Genomic DNA, 22942 nt, shown 5'->3' on the forward strand with positions numbered 1-22942 from the left:
AACCTTTCCCTGGCTCCCTAGTGACTATTTCCCTTCGGCATTTAAACATGCTCAAAGTATCTTCCACTAAAAACAAAATGTGTTGGATTAGATATTCCTCCTACATGCCTGTACTTCTGCTATCAGAGCACTTATATTCTACTGCAACTTGTTTTGTCAGGAATCCATTCTACTGCATTCATGCTCTGTGAGGGTAAGGCTGTCTATTTTGCTCAATGTTATATCTCTTACAGTAAAATGACACATAATAAGTATTCAATAATTTATTAATATCTTAATGTTTCTTGAAAGTATCTACCTACCTAGATAAAAATGTAAAAGTGAATAACACTTTTCAAATGCTACATTATACCTTCACATAACTGATTAAATAATTCACTAGGTAACCACTTCTCTAGAATAAGTCCTATGAGCTATTAGTGCTCACAAGCACTATATTTGGGGGGACCATGAAGATACCTCCTTAGGGTTATTTCAAAATACAATAGTATGTGTTAAAAATCTATCTAAGTAAAATATTGCATAGGAAGATTAGCTTTAATTATGTTCCTGTTAATGTTGACCCTGTTGGCCTAGGTCTTAACTACATATGGTTAGTTACTTTACATAAAACATACTTGATGCTTAGGAAAAACCTCAAAGATGACTTAAAAAACAACCTGTTATTAACAATGAATACATAAAGGAGATGAAGTAGCAGGAAAAAGAAAGAAACAGCAAGATAAGACAGCGAAAAGTAAGAGAATCTTACAACAAGAGGAAGGATTTGCTGGCCACATCAATTCCTGTTGTCTAGATCTTCGGCCCTGACAGTCAGTATATATCCCAATGCTGTTAAAACACAGCAGATATTCTTTACTGGAGATTTCAACTGCACAGATGGCATCCATTGGTTGATGTGCAATAAATGAGAGTGTATGGTCATTTGAATGGAGCATACTGTATGGACTTCCTTCTCCATTCAGGGGGTATCTTAGAAATCCAGACTGGAATCCCACACAGAGTTGTTCACTGAAGATTGCCATCCACTGGACATTATATGGGACTTGAATTTCCTTAAATTTTCTGTGACGGGTCTTGCTCTGAAATAGTTCATAACAGAGGACCTGCCTTTTCATAGCCACACACAGGCATGTAAGAGCTCCATGACGTACTTTTCCAGAAGTTATGGTTTGACACCCTTTAGTTTCTGCCAATTTATAAAAATCAGTCTCTCGCCCATCCAAAGCTGACATAGGAAAAAGTCGTACGTGACGATTTCGTCCTGAGATCACAGCAACAAGTTGATCATTTGGAATGAGTTCAATCTGATGAATCTTCTTATTGTCACCAACTCTAATAATTTCTATGCAAAGAAACAATAATAAATCAACTGCAAAATGTTTTGTTTACCTATTAATTATATCCCAACTATACTCAAAAGAATATGTCAACTTATAATAAAGACATAGATACACACACAGAAAAAATGAGAGATCAGAAATCATATGGAGAAAGGTGAAGATAATTACACCCATTATAAGCTAATTTAACCTATCTATAGTAAGGTATTAAATTTAGCACTGAGATTTCTGGCAGCCATGGCAAAGAGTTCCTATGTGATAAAGCATGCCAGATCTTTAAGAAAAACCTCTTTACTCTCACCAAATCCTAGGGAAGTTTACCATGGGGTTACTATTTTTAAAAACTGAGTAACTCATGTTTCACTAAAGGTATTTCTTTGGGTAACAAATTAATGAAGTTTAAATGCATTGTTTTCCCATGATCTAACTTGATATAAAGACAGAACTTAGAACACTGTATTCAAGAATGCTAAGTTAAATGGGTTCCTTTTTATTTCACCCAGTATTTAATCTCTCCCTAAAAAGAAATCTGTTGTGTTAAACTGTGGGATAAAAGACCCCAACAACAAACACATTTTAATGACTGTTACTGCTTCTAGTACTGGTAGAACTATGAAAAAAATCAAGTTGCATTTTTCTTTCATGTACCATCTTTAGAAATGCAATCTGAGTTCATACAGCAGAACTGTAAATAAAATGACACAAGAAAGATAATACACATGGAAGTTTTAGAACTCAGATGGATTATAAAAATTAAAAAATTATCTTTTGACTTATAAACGTATCCAATTAGGCCTGGAAAATTTCAATTACAGAATAAATAAGAGCAAATCCTGCTCTTTTTAGAATTCAGAATCTGTAGGTTAGAATACTCTATCAATAATATTTTCTCCAAAATAATTTTCTCTTACCATCTTTGGTGACATGCACAACAAATAACCCTTCTTCATTCCCCAAAGCTATTCTTTCATGATCTATATAAGACATAAATATGAAGTATTTTTATTAGGTAGAAACTATGTAAATTCATAGAATAAAACAGATAACAAAAGAAATTTGGTACAAAAAACCAAATAAATAAAATCAGTAATTAAAAAATAGCAATAACAATTTGCACTATTAAATTTCCTTTCAGATTACTGTGGTAAATATTACCTCGTATCTTTTTTTAATAGAACAATCATTAGAAAATAATTTATATCAATGCTTATAAAAAGATATAAATGTTTATTCAATAAAAGGTGAAAGAAAAAACCCCCTAGTTTGTTAGCACCCTGTGTCCAGTTCCATTTCTTGTTTGGGGAGGGAAAAATTGTGAAAGGCATTTGAACCCTACTCATCAAACTTTTCATTATTTACTAGAAAGTAACAAAAGAGTGGGCAGTGTACGTAAGAATATGGTGAAAATTTAAACCTCCAGACAGAAAAGCTGCCATTTTTGAGGGCATATTATATATGGAGCACTCTGTGTTACACATTCCATCTTATTTAAACTTCACAGTAACCCTCTGCAAGGTAATTAGTACCTACATTTTACATAGGAAACTTATGCTTTATGAAACAGCTTATGTTTTAAACAACTTTTCCTAAGTCACACAAGCGGAAAATCGATTCGTTAATAGGTTAATCTTTAGCATTGTTGCTTTTTCAGAAGAAAACACATTTGAAAAGTGTATTTATTCTTGTTTACTGAAAAATAAAGTTCTAATATGGTCTCATTTATTCAATAAACATTTACTGAGCATCTGTGATATAACAAATACCATGTTAGACACCGGGATTCCTAGATGAAAACCAGTCCCTGCTGACAAGGTATATTAGTAAACAATTATAACAAGATAAATGTTATGAATTCATACCTATGATTGCAGCTGCCTGGGTCGTTTTAATGAGGGGAAGAGTGCTGTCATAAGCCTCTTTGGGAACATACACTGAGCGGTCTCTGAATTTGTTTTTCTTCAAAATCTTGTGCAATTCACTCAGCACTCCCACCCATTTACTCTTCTCATTCTCACTATCTGCTAGCATCAGGATTGAACATTTGTTATTAGACGCTGAGAGCTGGGAAGCTGTGACCTAGAACAATTTAATCAAAATTCATGATATCAGCAAACAGATACCTTTTAAGCCAGTTTTATACGGATGCTAGTTTGCTTAGCACTAGCCAACAAAATGAGCATTCATTAAGTGATAACTTTAACAGAGTTTAGCTATTCATAATCAGAAGAATAGTTTTAGCATTATAATTCATGACAAAGGTAGTAGATACCATTCTAAATGTTAGTGTCATTTGTATTTTCTTTGCTGCAAAGTGCCAGAATACTATCACTAAAAAATCCATTACACACAGTCATATAACAACAGCAACTGACATTTATTGAGTAATTACTGGGCACTGGGCACAGATCAAAGCACTTTGTAAGTATTAACTCATTTAACTCTATCAACATCTTTACAAAGTAGGTATTGTTATTATATTGATTTTATATATGAAAAAAACTGTGACGCAGAGAAATTAATTTCTCCAAGGACACACAACTAGACTGGAATCCTGTGTCCACGCTTGTAAGCACTACACTATACTGATTTTCAACTTGTTTTAAAAAAGTCAAAAATACTCAGAAGTACTTAAGATTCTCTGTTACTTCATAACAATAACTCATCTCAGGGAAGACCAGATCACTTGAGCTAGTATTTAAATGAAGGTTTATAATTATACAATGATACTATAATCAGAACAGAATTAAATTATGTATCTATGGATCCTTTATTAAAAGTAATTTAAGCAGCAGTGACAATAAAATCCCACAATTAGAATCAGTTAAGATAAATGGGCCTCTGTAGGCTCCCTTGGTACTGGTGAGAGAATAGTTGTTGGTCTAGGAACTGAAAGACTAAGTATGGTCTTTGTCTGACCTTCCTCATATACAAGATTCATAGACAAATACAAAGCATATAGGCATACCATTAAGGCAACAGTCCTTTTTATTAACCTCTATTACCTTAATTCACCAATTCGAGATGGCCCTGTATTAGACAGCCTCCAAAGATGGCTACCAACAATTCTTCTATGGAATCCCACTCTTCTTATCAAGGAATGCAGTCTATTTCCCCTTCTCTTAAGTCCGGGCTGACCTCATGACTTGCTTTGGCCAACAGAATGGAGAGGGGTTATTATGCCTGTTTTGAGCCTAGTCCTTAAAAGGCCTGGCAGCTTCCTCTGCTCTCTTGGAAGTCGGTCACGGAAGTCTGTCACGGAAGTCGGTCACGGAAGGAGCGCTCAGCCAGACTAGTGGATGATTAGAGACCACGCGGAGAGAGTTCATACAGAGAACTGAGGTGGCCCAGTGAACAGCCAAGTACCAAGGCGAACAGCCAGCACCAAGGCCCCAGATGTGACAGTAAGGTCATTTTGGATATTCCTGCTCCAAATGAGCTGAATGCAGTCACATGAGAGACCCCAGTTGACACCAGAACTGTATACCTGAAGAACTGACCCACAGAATGGTGAAAAATAAATCACTGTTGGCTTAAACCACTAAGTTTTGGAGTGGTTATTACAAAGCAATAGAACTGAAACATACTAACTTTTTAAATGAGATCTTAAAGAAACTTCTATTTTTTAAAAAATTGAGAAATCTCATGCTTATTCATTTTTTCATGTTGTAGTGCTTATCTGAAAATTGAATTGTGACTCAAAAATATTATCCAAGAGGAAATCTATTTTAGAAGCCATATATTCATGCTTTCTTTCTTTTTTTTAAAATTTATTTTATTTTTGGCTGCGTTGGGTCTTCATTGCTGCGCGCAGGCTTTCTCTAGTTGCAGCGAGCCGGGGTTACGCTTCATTGCGGTGCACAGGCTTCTCATTGCGGTGGCTTCTCTTGTTGTGGAGCACAGGCTCTAGGCGCGCGGACTTCAGTAGTTGTGGCACATGGGCTCAGCAGTTGTGGCTCACGGGCTCTAGAGTGCAGGCTCAGTAGTTGTGGCACACGGGCTTTGTTGCTACGTGGCATGTAGGATCTTCCCAGACCAGGGCTCGAACCCGTGTCCCCTGCGTTGGCAGGAGGATTCTTAACTGCTGCGCCACCAGGGAAGCCCTATTCATGCTTTCTACTGGCCTTTTACTAATTAAATATTTACTTAGCACAAATTGTCTATAAGATTTGGTTCTATTCCAAATAAGTTTGTGATCTATATAGAAAGGCAAAACGTATACTCATGAAAAGCGAATAATTCAGTGATCAAATTACAGCACACATACTTACTCTAAATATACAGGGTATGTCTTTTCGACTTGCATGAATAACATCAGAAGCCAAGACTGAACTCACAGAAAATTCTTCATCCCTGAAGGAAAAGTTAAAAGTCAATGGAAACAGTAGAAGTCAGTGTATGTGGGTATGTGTGTGTGGTTTTAGGCGTGTATCCAAATAACACATATGAAGCAATCCTTAAAATTTAATTGCACAAAACATCCAAATTAAATTTTTAAAATTTTTGAATTTTCTCCCTTTGTAATTGATAGTGCCAAAAGTAATTTATCAAGTGTAATTTAACAGTGCCACATTATACAAGAGTTAGAAATCATTTCTGGCTTACTCGGAGTCAAAAGGCCAGTAAGTACATATGGATTCGAACCCTGGTAGGTCTGCAGCATCTCCAGCAGACTGCACCCTCTTTCCTCTCATAATACATCTCAAGTGCCTTCAACACAGCTCATCTGACATTTTACTGTTCCTTCAACACCTAAAACAGATTTCCTCCACAATAATTTATTCCTTGTGACTTCCTTAATTTGGTTATTGGTACCATCATTCTCTTGGTCTTGAAGACTTGACATCTTAGTTTTATCTTTGATTCTTCTCCCTACCTTTCTGTAATTGGTCCCTTAGGAGGTTCTGTCAAATTTTCCTTACTGACATTCTAGTATTTCTTGCATCTGTTCCTTTATATTCCATATATGTGGGGAAGATAATGTGTTTGAAATGCTGGTATGAAATGCCAATGTGAGCCAGAGCTAGAAATTCTAGTTTTGAGCACTGGAGAAAGACCTGGACTGGAGACATATGTCCGGGGGTCGTCAACACAGAGGTGATGGCTGAAGCTATGGCAGTCAATAAGATCACTGAGGGAGGGCGTTAAGAGAGTCATGAGAAGAGGGTAAGCAGAGCACCCCAAGGGGCAGGGGAAGATTCTGAAAAATGAAACTAGAAACATTCAAGAGATATACTTACTTAAATGTTCACTGATTCATTTTATATTCCAAGAGCCTGTCCGATTTTGAGATTTTTATTTCCTTTCCTCACATTGGAATTGTACCTAAGCCTTTACTTTAGGTGATGGATGATATGAACATTACACACATGAGACTCCAGAACCCCAGCAACCTTTAAACTGGTCTTTTGGTTTCAAACATTAGCTTCTTCTCCCTGACCCAACACACATCACCCTGTTCTATAACTACACTTTATTTCATATGCTTAATTATGTTACGATGGCAATATTAGTAAATGAGAAAATTAACATGAAATTAGATTTAAATAAAAACATGGCAATGCAATTACAAGAAAAATCACACGCTTTTCATTCCTGTGTTGCAAAGATACAAATATTTTCACCTTCGCAAACTTACCTCATGTCAATCACCTGACTGACTACAACACTGGGCTGAGAGGCTTTTCCTTCAGCAATATCGTACAGAAAGAGTTTGAAATCACAAACTACAGCCAGTGCTCTTTGCCATCCTTTCTTCACTCCAGCTGGCTTAGGGATCTTAGACATGCAAACAAACAGACAAAACAACCTAAACTGAAATGTCAGTCAGAGCCCCTTTAATTACATATGTAACTGCATGATGAAAACCTAAAGACAGTGTACACGTGTTGTAAGTCTGCCACTGTGTTTGGTAAAGTAGCAGATGGTACACATATATCATTAATAACATGAGAAAGTGTGATAACACATTCTTCAAACACTGATTGACATTATATTCTGAAAAAAACTTTAATGGTACCATTTTAATTTTCTCCAGTAATTCATTAAAATAACATTCATGGATTTCTAAGTAGCATAAAAGCCAAATTTGGTAGTAGGATGAAAAGCAGCTTACACTTTAAATATTATTCAAGATTACAAGTAAGATTATGTCTTGACAATATCTCATGCTTCATAAGCATATGCCACCCCTCCAGCAAGATGAGGAGCCAAAGACCCCTTTATGGAGATTGCAACATCTCTTCATTACAATACAGGAACAGTACAGAAAATTTTGAGACATTTTGGAATTTATTCTGAGCAAAAGCTAGGTTTTTGTTTTCAGATCATTACTCTGAATGAAGTTAAACTGTTAGATGAATTTTATTCACCTAATTTTCTGTCAAGGACTGTGTTTGTAAGGTGATTTTCTTTAATTCATTAATTAGCCTTAAAAGATTAATCTAAACCCAACCTAATCATACTTACCCTGACATGCCCTTCATATGCTGTTCCTATTCCTTTCTGTGGATCTATACCCAGGGGACCTTTTGTCTGTTCAGGAGGAACTGGACAAGCAGTTGGAGCTTTGTTTACACAAGTTATGTGACATGAAAATCCACACACTTTTGGAGGGGAAAAAAGAAACAGTGTTCAATAAAAATTCGTTTTTACAAAGAGAAAATTCACTGAGCACTCATTACATGCAAAGTGCCATGTTACATGAATGCTTACCTCTGATTTTACTTTAAACAACTTGACAATATTTTTGTCACTTGGGGAGCTGATTCATTTGCTCACCAATAAGAATTTCAATGAGAAATAGTAAATACTTTTTTATTACTGTAATATGCAACATTACTGTTCTGTGTTAACACTAGTGATCAAAATGAGAAGCAAATAGATGGAAAAAAAATCTAACCTTGCAAATAAAACAACTGTTTTAAACTCAATTCTTAGAAGAGTAGCTTCTGGAGTTTTCTTTAACTCTTCATCTCACTGCAATTTGGTATCTGACCTGAAATCTCTCTTGCAAGAGTCACTGATGGATGTTAAATTACCTGACATCTTTTCAATATCTGGCAAATTTTACCAATCCCTCTTTTTGAAATTTAAATTGTTCAATGATTAAGAAGGTATAATTTAAATTTTAGGAGTTACTGATATTATTGTATATACTTAAATTACTACTAAGATAATAATAGTAGTTAACTTTATTGAGTGTTTTTAATTTTTTCTGTAATAATCTAAGAGAGGTAAGATTATCCCCATTAACACATGACTGGCCCTGGGCCACAGAACTCATAAGTGGCATTGCTGGAATTCAAACCCAGGCAGTCTTGCTCAGAGCCTGCATACGTAACTACCAAGAGTATTGTCATGATACCTCTTGATACTTAAATGATGAACTTGAGATTCTAAGACAAAATGATAAATAAAAATAAACTCTCTTCCATTGAGACTTGGTTGGTTGAGAATTAAAGGTTAAAATATTTAAAACAAACAAGCTTGTTGGGAGGGGTTACAGACTAAGAATATCTATTTAGACAATTCCTACTCTCAGGGGGATCCTGGAGAATATCTGGGAAGGAATAAAAGAGGAACTGAAGGGATACCATCATGGGAACACATACACATGGGAAAATGGATTGTATATCACAAATGGATATAAAACCAGCAGAGAGGCAAGAGGGACTAGTACTGACTGTCAAAAACGATTCATCTTCTGTAAGACAACTCATTCACTTCTAAGCAGAGTGTCTAACAAGTTAAAATTTGCTTTAATAAGCAAAAATCTCTCTTCCAACAGGCAATGGAAACAATAAGATAATTGTCCTATACTGGATCTAATTTCAACCAAGAAGAATTAAAATGACAGGAATCTTTAGAGGTTATAACCACATTATACAACATTTATGAAAGCCTGAGCATAGTCCAATGTGTCCCCACAGCTTTATAGGGTAGGCTGGTAGGCTGCAAAGAGTCAGTCTGAAGAAAAGGCCCAATTTCATGGCAGGAGACCCTTAGAAGGGAAGAGAATTGGGAAGATCTCAAAAATTCCTACTATGGAACTGCAAATGATTCTGGTTCGTAAAAACTGACAAGGGACCTAAAGCCAAGTAGATGCTAGGATTCTTTCTGATAAACAGATTAAAAAATCACATTTATAAGTACTGGCTAAGTTTCACAATGAGACAAGGCAAATTCTCTCCGTTGGGTTCAGACACACCTCCCTAGTCAATGATAGAGGCTATTCCTTCTCAGATTACTTTGTTATCTTTACCTTTAACCTCCCCTTAACTATGTTTCCCAAGGCTCTGTCCTCATACTTGTTCTCTTTTTACTCTACATGTGTTTCCTGGAAAACATCATTCATATTCATCACTTCACACATTCATAACTCTCAAATCTCTACTTTTAAAGCCTGCCCATTTCCTTTTGCTCTAAACCCATGCATCTAAGAGACTAGTTAAGATAATGCAATCAGGATCTTCCACTTGGGTTGTGAGAACTAGCCAAACATTAGAACACTGATCCCCAGCGCCTAGAAGCACAGAGCAGGCATTCTGCGAGCATGTGATGGATGGATCAATGAATGGTAGGGAAAAACCTCTGCTACTAACACTAGGAATAAAATATCTTTTGAGGCATAGTAGCCGACATTTAATATTTGTGAAAAGATACTTCATTGTCTACTTATTAATAATAATTTCTCTAATAAATTAAACAAGGGTAAAATTAAATGAATAGATTCAAGAATAACTTTCACATATTTTGTCATACAGGTTAATGGGTTTTGGGGACCACAAATTCTCCTGAATGATGAAACAAAGATGAATGAAACATATTTAAATATAGCTCCCCTGGAAAATGTTTCTAGGGACCATCTGTCTAGTTTCCAATATTCAACAGACTTTAGCAAGGTGTTCAGTTTATTATCCAAAGAAAAGCAAATGATTAAGTTAAATAAATAAACATTTATATACTTTTTAAAGAGAATAAAGCTATTTGATCACAATTCAGGGAGTAAATGTCAGGACTCTAAATTAGTCACATTTTCTTACCATTTAATTCTTACCTTCACAGGAACAGCCTTGTCTTATCAAGCCCACCATCAAGGAGGTACACTGATGACATTTGGTAGGAGCAGTAAAAGATTTGACAAAAAACTGATGAGTCTTGCGCTGCAAAACAAATTGATAAAAACATACACATTGTTGATTTAAAGGACTTCCATAATATGAATCTCTGCGAACCACACCAGCTGCTAGAATGTTTTCTAATTAGGTGTAGAATGAATTCTTTTCATTTCTCACCACATCTTTCTATAATTAATGCTCTTTAAATATTTTTATTAGGCAATACTGAGCTGGATTATGCTAAAAATAATATAAGAAGTTAAATGATAATCAATTGCTCTTGAATGCCGTTTGAAAAGTTATAAAATAAACTAGCATTTTTTTGCTCATGAATTTTGAATTCAGGATTTTGGTAAATTCTTTGGCAATGCATTAGGTGAAATTTTGCATATTTATACCTATACAAATAAAGAAATTTAATATGCTTTTATACCTTCTTATGAAGAACAAACAGTAATTTAAAATTCTTGTCCCTACTAAAAATCATGTATTTGATTTTCTGGGACCACGAACAAGTAACATGCTTAACAAATATGTTTCCTCCCTTGGAAGCAGGCAGTATTACACTTGAGCAGATATAAATACACATATATTATTCCAGAGACAGACTGAAAACCCAGCAGTTAAAGTTCTTCTCTAAGTCTTTGCTGATCTGTATGGTGGTACGCCAATGTAGATTTCAGCTCTCTAGAACACTTCTTTCCTCTCCAGATGAACTCTTAGCATGTTTTAATAATAAATGAATTGTAGCCACTGTTCTATCACTCTGCTGTGTGAACTTAGGAACAAATTACTTAACTCCTCTGTGTCTCACTTTCTTTATTCTATAAAATAGAATCAGTAATAACATCTACTTCATGGGGTGGTTAAATGAGCATTAATATAAACAAAGCCTTTTGAACAGTGCTGGCACAGAGTAAGCATTCAAAACATATTTACATATGTATGTTATAAATATAAACATATTTATAAAACATATTCTGAAAACAAATTTGGCTAATTATTTCTTTTTTATATGTGTGATTGATTTAAACTAGTAAAAACTTTATCCTGTATTCTGGTAACGTGTGAATACTGATGGAAAACAGTTTTAAAGTAGTATTATTTCAGCTGAAGTTTACCATATTAACAAAAAACTAAAGAGAATATTCAAAGCTTTAAAACTTAAGTTAAAAATAAATTTTGCTCTTCTCAACTGGGATATATTTACATATAACAAAAGAAATTAAAAAAAAATCAAGCGTAGAAAAGTACATCATCTTTTTATATTAGGGTCCTGGAATGGAATGAGATTCTCAAATTTAGAGCAGTCATGAGCTCTGGTCCAACCTCAAACCATTCTATTCTAGAAGTTCCTCAGGACCTTTGGTCAGTTTCAAAGCCACACTGGGCTGACTTTATTCTAAGTAGGGTACAGACTATCTTTCTACTGGCTCTATAACTGCTGTATGTGGACTGAGCAACAACCAAGGTGCAGACATTGTGCCAGTAATTCTCAATCATCTCATTTAATGGAGACAATGCCTCTGGGAAGACAGGTATTATTTCTTTATATAGATGAAGAAACTGAAACTCAGAGAGATTAAATAAATTAGTCATGAATAGACAGTTATTGGTAGAGTTAAAATTCAAGCCTGGATCTGATTCTGCCATCTTTCAGAGTTTGATAACTTAAAAACATGTAACTGAAAAATATGATCCAAAAAAACCCCCAAAACACCAGACTGCATAAGACACAGTTAGGTCAAGACTAGAGGCCTCCATGCCTGTGATAAAAATACTTGATTTGTTAACATCACATAAAATTTTGCTCAACATTTCTCCTGTATACTAATTTTTACTCTTAGTTTTTTTAACTTTCAGGAACTATGAGAGTAAATTTTCTAGTGCTAACTTTTTCAACTGTTCAAAATACATTAATGCAATAATGCAAAATTTGTTACTGATTGGTTCTAAAGGCTTCTATTACAATGAAAGAATTAGTCAATGGCTTGAGGTAAGTAACTGTTCTTTTTTTCTTCTTCTAAAAGATAAGAAGACTTGTCTGAAATGACAGTAATAAAATAACCATGCCCATGACAAATTTAATAGTATTACATCACAATATCTAAAAATTGTTTACAAAACATATTTATTATATACTTTTTCCCCAGAGATCTGCTCAGGATGTCATAATTTTAACTAAGTATGCAATAGTAGGAAAGATAAACAATGTTTTATCAAAGCATTGATTTTAAATGACCAACTGGCAGGTGCTGGTTAAATTCTAGGAGGTGGGCATGATTCACTACTGAAGATTAATGGTCCATGTTTTACTAATCCCAACTAAGAACAGTATAATATATAACATAAATAACATGATTCTGAGAGCATCAAACTTCAGGCAACACACAATAGGCTTTTGGTTTTCTTTCTTTCTGGTGCGGGGTGGGGGAAGATGAATAGTAACAAAAAGATAGGTAAATTCAGCCCTAGGATCTAGACCACTTGGCTTCTGGATCTTTCTAAGATCCCCCTTCTTGTCTCCTGGTCAATACCTGATTTCTAATACTTCCACAAAAGGTAGTTGGAGGAGGAGAAAAAAATGATTAGTAAAAGAGGCATTAAACCTAAAGCATGAACTCAAATTAATTTTAGATTATGTGATAATTTGGAATAAAATGAGAATTAACTGTAACCACGAAATTTAAAGAAGTTGATAGAAAGAAGGGTTCTTTTCTATTCCAATTTTGTCAGTGTTGCAGACTTCAAGCTACTCAGTGGAGAAGGTAAAATACTTTTAATAAAAGATGTGAGAACAAAGTAGAACCAACCCTTTTTGAAAACTTACAAATTAGTAGTTGTACATAATTAGGATTCTACACTATAAATGACAAGTAAAGGAGTCTTTATCTCAAGCAAACCTTTATTAAAAGTTTTTTTTTAAATAACCTTTTTCCCTTTTAAACACTTTTACTTTGAGATAATTATAGATTCAATCCTTCATCTTTTAAAAAACATGAAGTAAATTTTATTTTATTTTTTGGGGAGGAACAATAGGTGTACAAAATTGAGTTAATATTCAGTCCATGAAATATTATCACCAGAGCTTCGTGGAGGACCCTCTAATTTTGTTTGACCTTATTTATTTATTTATTTATTTATTAATTAATTAAACTGGACCCCTATCTTAAACCACTCATAAAAATCAACTCAAAAGTAAGGATGGAGTAAGGATTGAACATGGACCTGAGCCCATAAAACTCCTAGAAAAGAGCATAAGGACTAAGATCCTTGACATTGGTCTTGTATTTGGCCTTATTTTATTTTTAATTCATCCTTGATGATCTACTCCCCATCCTTCCCCATGAAATCTGTCACCCAATCTAATGTGATCTACACAGGTCCTTGGATATGTACACAGCCTTATGAATTAGATATTTTTGAGTGTTGCTAATTTATATAAATGTGATTTTGTTACACATCAATCATATTTTACCTATCTTTCTTCTATTTCCAACTCCCTGTTACCATATGCAGCAGTAAGCATCTCTGTCATGTTGCCTAATGGATCTGCATAAAAATTTTTCTGAAGGAATGAGATTGTTGGGTTATGTGGTATATGTCTACTCTAGTAGCCAGGTTGTTCTCCAGAATGGTTGTGCCTGTTTAAAATTCCACTAGCTGTGTGTGAAGCTGCGTGTTTCTTCACATCCTTGATGCTACCTTACTTATTTTTTGACAATCTGGTGAGTATAAAGTAGTATTAATTTTAAAATTATTAAATTATTTTAATTTTTAATTTCACCAATTATAAATAAGGTTGGACATTTCTTCACATGCTTGCTGACCATCAGGATTTCCTTTTATGGGAATTACTTATATTATTTGCCAGATTTTCAACTGGATTTCTAATCTTTTTCACATGCAGTTACAGGAGTTTCTTATATACTGTGTTCTAGAAATGAATCCCTTACTGGTGTTAAACACTGCAAATATCCTCTACTAGTCTGTCATCACTTATTAACCACCTATTAACAATGTTTTCAATGTACAAAGATCTTTAATTTTAATGTAGTAAAGTCCATCAATATTTTCACCTTATGATTGTGATTTGAGATCTTATTTTCATTACCTAGTCACAAAGCAATTCTACATTTTCTCCGATGTATGTATGCTTAATTTTTAAAATCAAATTAATACATGTATATAGTTTTAAGAGTAAACAGTATCACAATCCTTATAACAAAAACAGTAGTACCCCTTTGCCCCAAGTCGTCCTTCCTAGGGACAATTTCCTTTAACCCTGTTAGCTATTTACTTCTATCAGCAGAACGAATTTTAGGGTTCAGAGTTCTTTTTTTTCAACACTTTGAACATACTTCTTGTCTTCTTGCATCTCGTTGCTGTTGAGAAGACCAATATCAATTTGACTTTTGTTTAGACAATCTGCTTTCTCTTTGAAAGTTTTTAGAATTTTCTCTTGATCTATGATATCCTTAAATTTTGCTATAATGTGTCCAAGTGTGAATGTTTTCTTACCTACTCTTTTTAGCACATAATAATGTATTTCAGTATGAGGATTTCCATCTTTATTTCTGGGAAATATTAGGTCATTATTTCTTTAAGTATTTCCATCTCTCTATTTTTTCTTTTCTTTTGAAAGTCCTACTATATAGATAGAAACTATTTCTGTCTTATAGCTTAACTTTCATATTTTCCACCTCATCTTCCATCTCACAACTTGTTTTTCTGCTACATCCAGTTTGCTCATTCTGCTATTAAAGCCAGTTACTTGAGTTCTTTATTTTAGCAGTTATATTTTCATGTCAAGCACCTGGAAATTATTTTTCTTTATAAGTACCTTATCCTGACCCATGTTGCCAACTTACTTCCTTTCTTACCTCTTTGAACATATTTATTTTGCTTATTATAAATTCATGCTCTGTCTAGCCTCAAAATTTATCTAGCATAGATTATTTAGTTTGTTGCTTTTTTTTATACCAGTTATATTTTGGTATATTTTATTTGTTTTTCAGATCCATCAATCTGTCTCTCATTCTGGGGTTTACCTGAAGTTTACGTTCGGTGGATGGAGAGTTCCAATTTCTAGAATTCCTTTGTAGGAGTTTGAGATAAGCAACTAAATCTTCATGTTCTACCATATACAATACTTTGGACATGGTCATGTTGAATGGAATGAAAAAAAAAAATGACCTGAATTTTTCTCTAAACATTTCTCTTTCTAAGTGGTTTATTAAGCTCAATTTTAGATTCTTCCACAAGTGGCCTCAACTTAATGCCTTCCTTACAGTACATACTCCAAGCACTACTCCTTGCTGTAACAGACTTCAAAACACTGAATTTAAGAAGATGGAAGTAAAACAAAACAAACTTTGCATGTTTGTCCTACCTTTCTTAGTGGTGATTATTTCCATTCATACAGAATTTATTCTCTTTCCCAGCTTTTATGTTTATAATTTTGAGGAATCTAATAGTAAAAATCATGGCACATAAAAAAGCAGAAGAAATCCATTCTCTTTCTTTCTTTTTTTTTTTTTTTTCACAACATACAATGCTTATAACTAGATTGAATACCTTAGGTGGAAAGCCAGTTGAACCAGGGCATGCCTTTTTCCTTAAGGTTGGTGTGTGAACTGGAAGTGGAGTATAGTCTACAGTCTGAATCCAGGGGAAAAGAGGAAATAAATGTCATAAAACACTCCATATATATCAAACATCACTAAAAATAAAAGTAAATACAGCCAAACAAAACAGCAATAAGGAAAAATTATCTCAATGAAGCTAAAATTCTTAGTGTTGATAATTTAAATTTCTGCCTGCAATATCTACAAATAAAATATTTGTTCAATTTATAAAAATTATTTCAGTCTGGAAATTTAAAAATAAATAACTTGTAAAAGAGAACCTGCAGAAGAACACAAGAAAGTCATAGCATGTAGCCTACATAAAAATGAGGATATTAATTTTCAAGTTCAACTGAAAATGCCATATTAATTGTATAAAGTATCTGAAAGTTTTTAAGCAAGATTTATAATCAAAATATTTAGAAGATTCTTTTAACTCCTTTGACTTCTATATACAGAATGCATATTACATATATGGAATATAATTCTGTGGATTTGTGTGTATGTGTGTAGAGAGAAAGAGCGAGAGAGCGCATGCGAGATATAGAGATTGATTGATTGATGGATTGATTGATTAGTGGGATTTTTGTGAAGAAAATAATTTCTAAGAAGGGAGTTAGATTATTTAATATTACTGGAATTCAGAACTGACAGAAATTTAATTACTTGCCATATCTTTATTTTATGGCATATTACTGTAAGATATTTCTTTGAATGAAAGGAACCAGTGATTTTACTTGGATGTTATTGTGGAAAAAAAGAGACATCACTTATTAGCAAAGTGTAAAAAAAATACACGAAGAATGACTTCCTTTTAGGATGCTAAGCAAGCAAGCAAGCAAGAGGAAAAAGCTAGCTTTGTGTAAAGTTACAGAATATTCTAAAATATTAAGAGAAAAATGGATGGTCCCTCTTTGCCTTTGTTACTATATAACCTCCAAAAGCCAAATATTTGATATACATGATAGCCTTAAAATGGAATTTAGATGGGCTTCTCAGAGTTTTCAACTTAACTGTGAGTTTAGTTCTAATTTAAATTTAATTTACTTTTAAATACCTTGAAAAAAGTATTAAACCCAATTTATAATTTAACATTAAAAAAAATAAATATGAAATAAAAGAGATGAATACAAAACCTTTATGAAAGTTAATAAAGAACAATTCATAGGAAACAAAATTGTCACTAGAATTTACATAGAAAGTCCAAGAGAAGTTTTTAGAATTAAAAGGGGTGAAGTAGGGGTGCTGAATCCAAGATCATCACAATTCGTAAAGACCAGCAATGCCTAATTTAGAAAACATATTTTAAAGAGATCCCATTCACCATAGCAATAAAAATTTAAGGTTCCTAGGAACAAATCTAACAAGCAATTTGGTGTACATTCGGGAAGAAAATAATGAAACTTTATTGAAGGATATAAAAAAATATCTAAATAATGTTCATAGACGGAAAGGTCCAATATCACAAAGAGATCAGTTCTCCTCAGATAATCTATAAGTTCAAATCCAATCAAAAGCTTTACATGGAACCTACAAGCTGAACCTAAAAATCATATGTAAAAACTAAAGGGTCAAGAAGTAAAGGAAGAAGAACAAAGTATGTGGGAGTGGCTGATCATACCAGGTATCAGGAATTATTTGAAGGCTACAATAATTAAGACAATGTGATGTTGGCACAGGAATAGACAAAAAGAACAATGAAAGAGAATAGAGAATCCCAGACAAAAAGAACAATGAAAGAGAATAGAGAATCCCCAAACAGACCCATTTATATAAAGCAGAGATAGATTTACACATCAATGGGGGAAATACAGGAGAGTTGGTGGTTCATACAAGAAAAACATTAGATTAGAACTCCATTTCTCATAATACATAACAACAAATTTTAGTTTGATTAAAGTCCTAAACATGTAAAAGCAAAATTTAAAAACTTTTAGAAGAAAATATTTATAACTGCTGCATAGAGAAGAACTGTTTTAGAAAGACATAAAAAGCAGAAGTCATAAAAGACTGACAAATATGACTACTTTAAAATAAAAACTGTTGCAAGACAAAAAGATACGACAAATAAAATTTTAAAATAAGCCACAGACTGGAAGAAAATATTTGCAATGCATATAGCCAGCTAGGAATTAGTCTCCAGAATATATATAGAACAATTACAAAACAAGTGGACAAATAATTCAATAGAACAACAGACAAAAAGACATGAACAGGCAAATCATCGATGGTCAATAAACATATAAAAAGATGTTGAATAACACTTGAGATCAGAGAAATGCAAATTAAAACAAAAATGCCACTCTATACCCATCAAATAGACAAAAGTTAATGTCTGACAGTACCAAGGGTTGGAAGGATGTGGGGAAATAGGGAATTCACTCACACACACACTGCTGGTGGGAGTGAAAACGGGTCCAACCACTGTGGAAAATAATTTGACAAGATCTAGTTAAAGCTGAAAATGCATATTCCACACAACCCAATAATTCCACTTCTAGGTATATATGCTAAACAAACTCTGCACATTTGCAAAAGCAGATAGCTATTAGGATGTTCACTTCAGCAACGACTGTAATAACAAAAAACTGGAAACAACCTAAATATCCAACAACAGGAGAATGGATAAATAGTTGTGGTATATTCATACAATGAAATATTATGCAACAGTTATAATGAATGAACTAAGTAGACATGTATCTGTATAAGATGCAGATAACCTTTGTGTAAAATTTAAATATACAACAAACACTATTATGTATTGTTTATGGATACAAATGAAATAAACATGTAAAAGTAAGGAAGAAAGGGAGTATGTCAATTTCAGGGTATTTAGATATGTCTGGGAAGGGAGAGGGGGAATGGTATAGGGAAGGTTATTTCAACTGTCTGGAATATTTTCTTTCTTTTTAATACAAATTTTGGGGCAAAATGTTCACATATGTTAAATCTGTGGATGGTGGTTATGTGGGTGTTTATAATATTATTTTCTGTATGCTTTAAATATTTTAACATTAAAATAAAAATGCATACACTCAAAATATTAAAACAATGAAAATCTAAAATCAGAGGGTATCATCAACTTAACCAAGTAGTCTATCTATCACAGGGTTGGAAAAAACCAAGTCAGAATCTGACTACAACTCAAACTTCACTTCAGACAGCTTTCAAAATGGGACTATCTGCTTCTATTGGAAAACTAGACACAGCTCTGTCTGATGACCAAATGCGAAACAAGGGAGCCATGTCAGAATTGTAAAGCTTGAGTAAATAACCAGAACTGCATCTGAGGCAGGACAGCATTAACTGAGGAATAATACATCCTTCTGACTTGTTGAGAAAGTTGATCAGTTGGCTGTTTAAAACCATTTACTTACATAAGGTGCAAACACAACACTGTTTTTGCACTATTAAAAGGCATGATTTAAATATTAAAAGGATGGATGCCTATTGCTGATTAACAGTTAGAATAAACTATTCAGTTGCCAGCAGTGGCAATTTTAAGCTCTACTTATGAAGTAACAGTTATGTCATATCTTATTAGATTGACTAGAAGAACTAAAATATGAGAATGGCACCTGACACTGCCATGTGTCCACAGAGTTTTTATCTGATAATTCCAAAATTCACACAACTCTGTCCTCTTTTCTATATAGCTCTCTACTTAAGATAAAGACTACTTTAAAATTAAATAAAATTTCTGTCTATTTTGGGTTGAATTTGGGGGGACCATTTTTTACTTCAGTTTTATAATCCTATCTATATTATCAGTCAAATGTAATGGTCTTCAATATACTGTGACTTATAACACAATACATTTGATTAAAAGAAGAGAGTCAGATTTCACTTGTTTTTGCAAGTCCCTCTTTCCTGACACAAGTGAAAAGTTGGGGAGCAAGACTGCTCCAGTGAGGCACCTTAACTGGCTCAGCTTCACTAGATGTGGAAGGAGATGTGGACCTTGACTGGATGTAAAACTTGACGTTCGGATTCCGTACATATGTGTTCTCAACGGGATCAGTCTAGGAAAATAAGTCAGGAAAAACAAAAACCCAAGAAATCACTTTTAAACAGTGTGCAGCTCTTAGTAAATTTCTGTAAGGCATGATCATGATAACATACTGGAGAAAGGAGAATAACAAACTTCAGTTTGAATATTCACATTAGGGATGTGTCATTATATACAAGCATAACCACTAGCTTTAAACAAAGGTCAAGATAACAATAGTTAACAAAATGCTCCAATCTTCACCACTGATCTCTTACTTTGAGCTACTGTATGTTCTTTACTTGTATTCCACAAAATAAATCATACATGTGAAATAAATGCAGAGTACTTACTAGAAATATGTACTGCAGATTACAAATAAGTTTGTCCTTGATTAGAATGAAATTTGGTCCTCTACAATGCATTAGTTGAAAGTAAAAGAAACAAACCTATCAGCTTTGTCACTAAATTAAATTCTCTTTTTATTTTGCAGCAGTAGAAATACTGGCACTTATACTCAGTCGCACCCTTCTAACCAAGTATCTTTAGAAACTGAAGATGCTTTGGGTTAAAATTTAGCATAAAAGATCCTATGGAACACACCGATCAATGATATATATTCAGTTCAGCAATTTTCAAAATTACCAGGATTGGGTTTTTTAAATGAAAGGCAATGAAGACAACTTGGGAAGGTTAGGGAATTTGTTTCAAATACGTTGTGCAGCAAGAACAATGCTTAGGTCAGCATTTATTGTAAATCAGCACTTACTGATTTACAAATCAATAAAAAGAGTAATCAGCTTAAGGATTTTAAACATGTACTAAAAAGATTTTTAAAAAAATTCTTTCTCTATTATTATTATGGTTACTATTTTAGGGACTGGCTAGTGGGCTGGCAAATACTGGAGTAGCCCTCTGCTGGTGCCCACGTGTGGCCTCCCTTGGTGGTGGGCATGGGCAGGTATTCTGGCAAACTGCAAGGCAGGACTTTGGTGTGACCGACTAAGATGGCCGGCAGCCGGGCCTTAAACCTTTAGCTACTGGGTTCAGGAGAAACGGGGACAGTAAGGATCTCAGTAAGGGCATCTGGGGGACCTGGAGTAGCAGCTATGTACTAACAGCTAGGAGAGTATTTCAGATTTTAAAAACTGAACCATTGAACCGATGCATCCCAGCTGTATGTCAGCTCTGTGTGTGTGATGTGGATAATTTCATAAAACTAGTATGCCTTATGAGGTGGGAGAGCCAGGTCTGAATCTCATCTCTTGACTCCAAATTCAGTACTCCTTTGGTTGTACCAAGGCAACTCCACAGTAGAGATAGTCAAAGCAATTTAGTGACCATGGAGACTGACAATGAACTTTGCTCAGGAACAGGAGAGTAAAAGAAAGAAGAAAATGGGATTCCAGACAAATTTTACCGAGTTCACAATTTTACTGAGGGACAGCCATGGAGAAGGTTATCAGTTCAAATTGTTAATCTGAAATATGACCCTAGGTTGGGAATAAGGCAAAATGTCTTTTATTTTCTAAAAATCTACTTCTGGTTTCCCTAAGTTTATATTAATTGCAAGCTGAATTAAAAAGTCCATGGGGGAGTAGGTTCTATTAAAATGGAATTGATAAGCAATACTGATACATTTTACACTAATAAGAATTTTAAAACTGACTCAAATAATCAAGAGTTAATGATCTCATAAAGTTTTAAAGAAGTGTCCAAATAGAGGATTTGCTACTTGTAAAAAAATTGGATTATTTTAAGAAAATTTAACGTTCTGACCTGTCACACAAAAGCCTTTAGCCCATAGATTAAAAGACATAAAATCAGAAGTTCCTGTGTGAAGGATAGTGCAGTGTTTAAAAAAGGTGATAAAGAGAATTCAGAAACAATTTGGTTCCATTTTACTTGAAGCAGATTTTAAAATAAGACAGTGATTCTCAATCTTCTGAGAGGAGCAAATTTAATATAACTAATATAGTGGCTTTGTAGCCCTGGGTCCAATTACTTTAAAAATTCTTCAAAAATGAGAAAGGCAAGACATTGCTGTTCCCAATAGTACTGGCTGAAATTTTAAAGCAGGCTTGCTCTTTGTGCCATATGGACACATACTGACAGAAGTTGAACACACTGTTTTATATACTTTCCTGTGCTGAAATTAGAATATACCACTTTAAGCCATTTTGCCAATATGTGCTCTAAAGCGGGGGTTCACGTCATGAAAATTGTCAAACCTAAAAATCAAGTTGATCATTAAAACATTTACTAGCATGTTTCATGACCCTATGAAAATGTGACATTATGGCAGTTTGATATTGGCCAAGAAAAAAAACACTATCACAGTTTAATCTGTGATTACACAAATCAGTGACTCTTAAGGAATGACTGAGGCTTTTAGCACATACCTCTTGGCCCTTCTGAAGAATTACTAGCATTATAAACCTTTTTCTCCTAAAAAATTTTAACTCATCAATAAAATGAAAGAAAACAATAGAAATGAGAGCAGATTTTAAAATGATTTTCTTAGCTGAAGGAGGTTAAAACTGGCTTTTCAGAAGTGGAAAACACTTAAATTTTAAAAATAACCCATCCTAATTATAGTACAATAGAATAATGAAAATTTCCACACTAGCTTTTTGGAGCTTTATGCTCTTAAAGTAAAAATAAATTCCAGAGATTAAACAAAATCAAGACAATTTTGTTTAACAAAATTCAAAGTAAGAAATATTGAAATAATATTTTGAGATGGCATTAACTGACCTTATTAAAGAGTTGAACTATGCCATTTACAATGATGCTGTGATTTAAAAAAAACCATGCATGTATAAATGAAGTTTAAAAATTACCACTTTATTTTCCAAGTGTGTTTCT

General features: G+C 33.8%; 1 protein-coding gene across 20 annotated transcripts in view; it reads right to left on the reverse strand.

The window, feature by feature from the left end:
• Positions 1-22942, reverse strand: part of CDC42BPA (CDC42 binding protein kinase alpha) — a 316154-nt gene that overhangs the window by 24277 nt on the left and 268935 nt on the right. For 10 of the 20 annotated variants that reach the window (XR_014265738.1, XM_082469813.1, XM_082469807.1 and 7 more), the window contains 9 exons: positions 20004-20108; positions 16037-16120; positions 10399-10504; positions 7809-7945; positions 6979-7118; positions 5612-5693; positions 3203-3419; positions 2255-2317; positions 752-1345 (listed from right to left, as the gene is read on the reverse strand). Coding sequence is in view for 19 of the 20 variants with exons in the window: in XM_082469813.1 (XP_082325939.1) it covers positions 752-1345; positions 2255-2317; positions 3203-3419; positions 5612-5693; positions 6979-7118; positions 7809-7945; positions 10399-10504; positions 16037-16120; positions 20004-20108 (1528 nt within the window). In the remaining variant the exon portion in view is untranslated. The remainder of the gene's footprint in view (positions 1-751; positions 1346-2254; positions 2318-3202; positions 3420-5611; positions 5694-6978; positions 7119-7808; positions 7946-10398; positions 10505-16036; positions 16121-20003; positions 20109-22942) is intronic. The other 10 variants (XM_082469808.1, XM_082469803.1, XM_082469812.1 and 7 more) reach the window with 1 other exon arrangement.

This window comes from Balaenoptera physalus (assembly GCF_965194825.1).
Source record: "Balaenoptera physalus genome assembly, chromosome: 1".
Lineage (NCBI taxonomy): Eukaryota > Metazoa > Chordata > Mammalia > Artiodactyla > Balaenopteridae > Balaenoptera > Balaenoptera physalus.